General features: G+C 47.8%; 2 protein-coding genes across 2 annotated transcripts; both read left to right on the top strand.

Moving 5' to 3' along the window:
* The first annotated feature begins 223 nt into the window (after nt 1-223).
* Nucleotides 224-1,918, top strand: LOC112884197 (trihelix transcription factor GT-3b-like). The gene is given in 3 exon segments (XM_025949559.1): nt 224-379; nt 382-1,376; nt 1,525-1,918. Coding segments are annotated over 2 exon segments (1,014 nt in total). The 5' UTR covers nt 224-319; the 3' UTR covers nt 1,336-1,376; nt 1,525-1,918.
* Nucleotides 1,919-7,307: 5,389 nt separating this feature from the next.
* On the top strand, nt 7,308-8,353 carry LOC112886162. Its single transcript, XM_025951964.1, has 2 exons — nt 7,308-7,624; nt 7,958-8,353. Exons 1-2 carry the CDS (start codon nt 7,398-7,400, stop codon nt 8,184-8,186), a joined length of 456 nt encoding a protein of 151 aa, XP_025807749.1. The 5' UTR covers nt 7,308-7,397; the 3' UTR covers nt 8,187-8,353.

The following is an 8,353-nucleotide window of genomic DNA, read 5'->3' on the forward strand; positions in this document are numbered from 1 at the left end:
CTAGCAGTGGTGCGGTGGATGGTATGGTTGTGTGGGAGCCAGCCATGACATCGGCAATTAAGTCAGGAGGTTGTGGTGTGCCTCCGGTTCCGGGAGCGGGAAGCAAAGCGGCGCGGCGCAGAGGATCCAGATCTCGGGAGGAAAGCAATATGAAAGCAAGCCGTTTCCGCGTTGAAACCCAACAGATTTCCTCTTTCTCTCGCAGCCAAAGCCAACCCTCTTGACTTGCATCCCTTCCCCCGCACCCCCTGACCTGACCGCCCTCGCGTCCGCGTCCAAATCCATTCCCACCCCACCACCACCGCCTCCGCCCTCCGCCATGGATCCCTTCCACCACCTCAACACCTCCTTCTCCAACCCCTACCACCCGTTGCTCTCCCCTCCCCGCCCCACCACCCCCACTTCCCTCCCCTCCCGCCCCCGCCCCCGCCGCTTCCCGAGGCCGCGCCGCAGCAGCTGCAGTCCTCCGCGAGCCTCGAGCGGGAGCGCCTGCCGCAGTGGTCGCACGCCGAGACAGCGGCGTTCCTCGCCGTCCGCGCCGAGCTCGACCACTCCTTCCTCACCACCAAGCGCAACAAGGCGCTCTGGGAGTTCGTCTCCGCGCGCCTCCAGGGGCAGGGGTTCGCCCGCACCCCCGACCAGTGCAAGTCCAAGTGGAAGAACCTGGTCACCAGGTTCAAGGGCACCGAGGCCGCCGCCGCCGCCGCCTCCGGGCACCCGGCGCCGGACGCCGATCATGCGTCCGCTGCGGCGGCCGCGCAGCAGGCGAGGCAGTTCCCGTTCCACGACGAGATGAGGAGGATCTTCGACGCTAGGGTCGAGCGGGCGCAAGCATTGGAGCGGAAGAGGGCGAAGGGCAAGGACGTGCAGAAGGAGGACGACGAAGGCGGTGGCGAGGGGGAAGACGACGACGACGAGGAGGAGCTCGAGGCGGAGATGGGCGAGGAGGAAGCCGGCAGCAGGGTGCCCGCGGAGGCGAGGGGCGGCGGCGGGGCGAAGAAGCGCAGGCGGAAGCACGCTGCGGCAGCGGCGGCGGCCCGGGCTAGAACTGCGGATCAGGGCGAGGTGGAGGCCATGCTACGGGAGTTCATGCGGCGCCAGGTGGAGATGGAGGAGCGCTGGATGGAGGCGGCCGAGGCGCGCGAGGCCGAGCGCCGCGCCCGCGAGGAGGAGTGGCGCAACGCCATGGTCGCGCTCGGCGAGGAGCGGCTCGCGCTCGTGCGCCGCTGGCGCGAACGCGAGGAGGCGTGGCGCGCGCGCGCCGAGGAGCGAGAGGAGCGCAGGCACCAGCTCGTCGCCGCACTGCTCGCCAAGCTCGGCGGCGGCTCCTCGTGATCAATCAACAATCCTCGTCCATCCATACAACAAACTCACCGGTACGGTCCAAACGCGCGCCCTACTCCCTCCCTGGTCATCATCTGATCAGCATTCGAACAAATTAAAGCTGCATCCATGCATTAATTGATTGAGTGCAACTCTAGTAATCTTCTGATGGAGAACACTACTTGTTGGATTCTTGCTCAGGAGCAACGATGTTTCACCGCGAAGCGCGCGCGCATCGGCCGGATAGCTACCTGTAGATGATCACTAGTGATCGATCGATGGTCTTTATTGATTAGGGTTTTTCTAGACATCAGCTAGTGAGAGCAGGCCAGGAAAGAGGTGTACATGTTCAGGTGGTGAAAAAAGGGTTTATTGCAGGTCATGCGATCTTTGTTTATAGCCACAGCCATTAGCTAGCCGCTCTGGTGGTCTAGTCTCACCGGTCTGGTCTCATCAGCTTCAGGAGCTAGCTGAGCTTTCTGGCTTTCGACAAGTGCATGGCTGCATCGTCCCCTTGCATGATCATCAATCGATGTGCCTTCTCCTTCTTCATAGATCTCCCTCTTCTTTTGAAGCTGATCTGTAGGATCTCCCACCATGGTCGGTGTGTGCTTTCCATTCGAAAATGGGTGCTTCAGTGATGATATATCTCTGCAGGGCTTGTGTAGCTTTTGCGCGACAAACGGTGTAGCTGCTAGATCTTTCTTACTTTCCTCTCTTTTCAGTTGCATGGATAAAGATACATATCACTAGCGAAAAGAGATTTGCATCTGAAAAGTTGTAGGACTAGCTAGTATGATCAGGAAAGAGAGGGCATGGTGGATACCGGAAGCACATGGTTGCTGATAGGGGGTGCAGGCAGCTGCTTTGCTTTGCTTATCCTACAGGGACGGTATTGATGCCCTGGATTCCTGTGTATGCATACATTTGCAAAAAATCAGAGGTGTCCGGCAGAAGCCACTACCAGATAGATAGAACAACACTGGCGGCCGGGGCGTATAGATAGCTAGATTCTGTAGTGCTTGATTGCCTGAACAATATAGTTAGGATTTTTAATTACCAGATGAGCTCCCTAATGATGTGTGAACCGCGTGTCATAGCATGCGGCATCATGGCTGCTTGCAGACAGTGGGCGCGTGACGTGCGTGTGGTATGAACCCATCAGCATGGACCGTGTGTACGTAGGAAAGTAGAGTATGAAACCGCGTTGCATATATCTGTGTGTGTGTTTACATCTCATATCCAGTGCTCCCCAGAAAATTGCTGGCCCTATACATTGTGTGTGAGGTAATTTAGCTAGTTGATCAAGTAACGTCAGGTCTCTTTTATAATGTTTGCATATAAATATGCAGGTGCATGCATCTCACCATTCCGAAATTTATTGGAGCTCTGTGTTTTTATCAAGAACTAAATATATCTATACCATATTAAGCAGAGAATTGATGGGATCTGTGTGAAGCCTTTGGGTGAAAGCCAAAAGATATCAATTGCATATCAGACTTTCAGGTTCAGAACATGCTAGCTGTAAACTTTAGTGCTTATGCTACCTGCTAACACTCCCGATAGTGCGTGTGTTCATAACAACCGTTTGTTGGTGAAGTTGGATAGTGAACTAGCTAGTTTCTGGCATGACCATGCATAAATGTCACTAGAAAAAGTAGAGATGTGGCAAACAGATATGAGGAAGCCAACAACAGATAGTAACTAGCCCTTATAACTTTTCGTTTTGACTTGTCTCTAATTATATCCGGACCTAAAAATATATTGCAAGACTGTTCGAAAAAATAGATATTGCAAGTGATTATTTGGATTTTATCCTCTTTCTAAGTTTCTATTACAAATTAACCGTGTAGTCATCACTTTCTTATACCATAAAAAACATATTACCTCTTTCTGTGAATTATTTGTGTAAGCATATATCATAATGACGAGCAAAGTGACATCAGCATATCATCTGTCCGTGACCTAATAGTATATGTGTAAGCAAATTGCCTAGTTGGTACGTCCTGCTTTCTTGACATGTCTCGTTCACTGTTTACTTTTGATGAGCTTGCCCTTGAGTGTTCACAATGGCAACAATCAATCAAAGATATGTTGCTTGTCAGTATTTCTTTGGTTTTAGCCTCTATATAACACAAATAAACGATTTTTCGTGAAAAATGTTGGCCAATTGATTGACTAACACAACACTAACTTTATCAGTTAACTTTTTTTTTATTCCTACTTGAGTGATATTACTATTTGCTAGTTACACTAGCTAGTTTTGCCTCTTCGATAACTTAATTAGTTTAGTCCCAACACTAAACAACAGATCATGTTGTTTTTAGTATGGATTCAGCTAATTTGTATCCATGCTTTTATATGCATCTGCTATTGCTCTTGTGGTTTGAGGAATTCATGATGTCAGTCTGATTTCATACTTGGCAGATATTTTGTTGTAGTAAATGTAGACTAGCTAGCCACCTTATTTCATATATTAGGTAGTGGTTAAAAAAGAAAAACACTACTGACAATTTCATGGCAATGTCAAAGAATAACCTTGTTACTTGGAGTAGTTGCAAGCCCGTAAAATAAAGGCATCTAGCTTGTACTGCACGGAAAGAAACTGACCATCGTGCATGTATACCGAATCTATACATCGATGATCCAGTAGGCAATGAACACTTTATTATCTAGCATGCATGACTCACCAGTCAATATTCTGCCCTAGCTATAGCTAGTGTGAAGTCAAGGGTAGCATGTTCAGCCAGAATCTAGAGAGAGACCTCTTGACGCGCAAACAATATACAAATCCTCTGCGTTTTCAAGCACCATTGCCGGTCTGCGAGTGACTGACGTGACTCGAGTAGACGAGGACGGATTGCCCGTTGAGCCCAAGTACCCATAAGATGAGGCAATCAAAGGACACAGAGAATGATGCTGATCCGACGATGAGATGTCTCGGAGGAGCATATTGCATTATTGAACTGATATGAGGTTGACATGATCTGACTACTAACTGATGGATGACGCGTGTACTGGCAGAGAGCGATCCATACGTTTGTGGCTTGCTTTCGATTCGATCGTTTACATGCATGCTTTCACGATTATTGATCCATAGTATCGAAACTATGAAGGGAATTTCAGTTTGTTTGTTTATATGTAGCAAGCAATGCAACTAGCTAGCTAGGTATACAATATTATGGTGGTATAGCTTTTTCATGAACAGTGTCATCTGTATGTGGGGCGTCTTAGACTGCAACCATTGTACAAGTTCTTTGACATCGCCAATTTGTCTGTTTTTCTCACGATAATCCTAGCACGAAAACACAGTATTTATCTATATATGGGACAGATCGAAAGGTTTTGATGATTCAAAAAGAAGAATTTCCTATTCTACAGGTGCCTGATTGTCCATGAGCTTCTTAATTTCTAAGCCCAAGACACCCAGCAGCACACAGGTGCCTGGCTGCTATACTCGCCATTACCCCCGTTCTTGATTCGACGCCTAAAATTTTGTGCAGGTGCCATCTAAGATTCTATGGCCATACCTGGATTCAGATCGATTGTGGATATATATACAGCGCATCAATTATTTGTTCATATGTATACATTTATTCAAACAAGATTTTTGTTTAGATAACCCACTTACCGATGCTTACAGGATAGGACAACCAATGCCTTTTACTCCGCAGTACTTAGCAAAATATGAAGAAACTTCAAACTAACAAAATCAATTAAACTATTATTAGCTTTGGCATTTCTAGTCATATATATAGAGCGAGCACCTATTACTAAAAAACGATTTGTAGCAACGCTCCGTTTTTTCAAGGGCGGGCCAAAAGGTAACCCGCTCCTACAAATGGAGCACGGTTTCTGTAGCATCCGACCCGTCCCTGGAAATGCCACCACTTTCCTCTAGAAATTGTGTATTTTTAGGGGCAAGTAATGCCACCACCCATCCCTAAAAGTGCATTTTTAGAGGCGGGTGACGGTGTTACCCGCCTCTAAAAATGCATTGCCATCACCGGTCTCTAAAAATGCATTTTTAGAGACGGATGATGGCATGATCTGTTCCAACAAACTGTTCCACGCAAAAAAAAATTCACAAATTTTTCATATGATTTTGGATGAAGTTGAACTTTATATCAAAATTGTAGAGATTTTCGAGATCTAAAATTTTGTAGTTGATAACCTTTTCATTTAAGATTATTTAATAGTCTAAAAAATTATTATAAATTTTTATATGGCTATAACTATATAGTATGTCATACAACTCAAATCATACTTTGAGATTTCCACAATCTTAATCTTTATACATTTATATACAGTGAAATATACTTGGTATAATTTTTTTATCTATAATTCACAATAACCATAGCGTAAAAGTTTCACCTTTTTTATTTGTTTTGCTATATGTAAAGATTTAAATGAATTTTTGAAATAAAATAGAAAAAATATTTTTAGGGGCGAGTGGTGGCGTCACCCGCCCCTAAAAATGGATTTCTAGGGGCGGGTGATGCCATATGACCCGCCCCTCGAAATCAATTTTAGAGTTAATATAAAAAAATAGCATACCCCATAAAATCACAAGCGATTGTGTAGTGTGATGGAGAGGGGGGTACACGTGAGGCTAGAGGTAGGCGGTTTGAACACCGGTAGTAGAGGGGGTTGGTGGCTTGTTGGCAAGGATATTTTTTTCTTTTTTCTTTTGGTTTTTTGATTTTTTTTCCGATTTATTTTTCATATTATGGATATTAATTTGTAAGGGCGGGTCATGCCCTAACCCGCCGCTACAAATTGATTTCTAGGGCGGGTGATACCGTGATCTGTCCTTAGAAAATAATTTTCAGACCCGTCCCCTACAAATAGCTATTTTTAGTAAAAAAAGAGGGGCTGGTACTGTACCCACCTGTAAAAATACGATTTTATCTGTCCCTAGAAACTTTTTTAGTCAGGATGGGTATCTAATAAGCTAGCTAGCCTTTCACTTACGCTTGTTTGTATGCTCATTACGTACCAAAGAACAAGGAATTCTCCACAAGATCATAAAGAAAAACGGGAAGCAGGGCGAAGCCAGGCCACAAGCTTACCGGGTTCATATCTATCAAACGATGAGGTAATCAAGCACTGTTAACAAATATGAACCGTGATTTCTATTGCATTTTACAAAATTTGTTAGGGTCGGCGGACCCCGGTGAGAGGCTGTAGCTCCGCCCCTGGAAGCAGGTAAGTTTGAACGGTGTGGAAGGATGTGAATGCGTATGCTGCGCGCATGCTCGGTTCGCGGAGTTTCACGCGGTGTGAAAATCCGCCGCGCGCTCGATCCACAATGCGGTGTGAAATAAATCTTTGGCCGGGCGGCCGCACGAGCTTATCGCGAAAACTAGTCCACGACTCCACGTAATCGCGCGCGCACGTCATCCGAGTCGTGCGTGCATGCATGGTGGTGCCGTGGCCTTCTGGGCACTTGAGCATGTAGGCGCGCCGGGGGGGGGGGGGGGGGGGGGGGGGGTGATTGTCGGCTGACACGTAGGATGGAGACGTCTTTTTTTTTCTTCGAGACGCGCGTAGAATTGACTCGTGACCCAGAGAAGAAGAAGAAGCTTGGGGAAGAAGCCGAGCGTGCCACGTCACCGCGAAATGGAGACTGGTTTCTCTCCCTACAGCCACTAGGCATGGCTAGGTCAAAAGAGGACAGCGACAACCATTTGACGAGTAACCTCTTCTAGATTTTTTTTTTTTTGGAGCAAAACCTCCTCTAGATAAAAGGTAAGAAAGATAATTAATTGGGCCCTAAATTAAAAGGCCTTATTATTTGGTCTCTGTGAAGAAGGCCGCCATTCGCCCCCAACCCTTGCGCTCTATCTGGGCCTCAATGCACTTCTCCCGGCTCTCATAAATGGGCCTAGTTGGTCCAGCGTAGTTACAAATGAAACAGTCATCGCGGGTCCCGCAGCCACCAAGCAGACAAAAAACGTTATCCGGAAGAAGGCTGCTGCCCCTCACGATGCGCTGTCCAAACCTCTCGAAAACCACACTGAGCTTGCTCGGCAGCCGGCAACACAGCCGGAAAATATCCCCTTTTCTTATCCATGGAGGCAGCCGCGCTCACGATACGCTCCACCTCCCAGCGTCCCGCCGTAGCTGCTGCTCCTGCGCATGGCCACCGGCGGGCCGCGGCGGCCGTGCCTCGCCGGCGCCAGGCGCCGTGCGGCAGGCTTCGGGCTTTGCCGCCGGAGCTCAGCGAGATCATCAGCCCCAAGCTGGTGCCTGGCTCGCCGTCCGACACCGGCGACGTCTCATCGCTCATCCCAGTCAGGCAAGTACCACGTCTATACTCGGCAGTCGTTGGCGACACTGGTCAGGTGCTAGTGTGGTTCAAATGTTTGATGCCATCTTTCAAAAGAAAAAAAAAACAAATGTTTGATGCCGGTTTCTTTCTCAAGATGTCTTAAACTCGACTGTAGTCAGGGAACACCAGAATTTGTAACAGTGTTTATTCAGTCATTCACCGTGTCTAGGCATCTTTCTCAAGATGATATTTTCACAGTTTGGTTCATCAATGTATGGGTTCTACCTCACACTCGAACTCGATCAGTGCTCATGGTCACGGTAATTTTCTGACGCCTGCTGTGCTGATTTGCTCTTGCAGTGCTCTGATGCTGCTCTTCTACTTCGTGTCCAACTGGGTGGTGCCTGAGTTGCTTATGAAGCGGCTCCAGCCCAAGGCCGAGGACCAAGAGGCATCGGCGGCAGCATCCATGTTGTTCTCCGGGGACGCCACCGACGGCCAATCGGACGGCGACGCCTCCCGCCCTAAGATCCGGCTGAAGGTGACGAAGAAGAAGAAGAAGAACAAAAAAGCGCCCGTGGAGATCTAGCACGCATACACATTGTACATGCATGGAGGCTTCCCTGATGAATACAAAGTATTGACAGACATCAGAATTACTCTGCAGAAGAAATGCTACGGTAGTAGTATTTAGCGCTGTCTGATACTTGCATATTGTACTTGTCTTCTGAATAAAAGCTAGACGATTATTGTTTA

The sequence above is a fragment of the Panicum hallii genome, chromosome 3, assembly GCF_002211085.1.
Source record: "Panicum hallii strain FIL2 chromosome 3, PHallii_v3.1, whole genome shotgun sequence".
Lineage (NCBI taxonomy): Eukaryota > Viridiplantae > Streptophyta > Magnoliopsida > Poales > Poaceae > Panicum > Panicum hallii.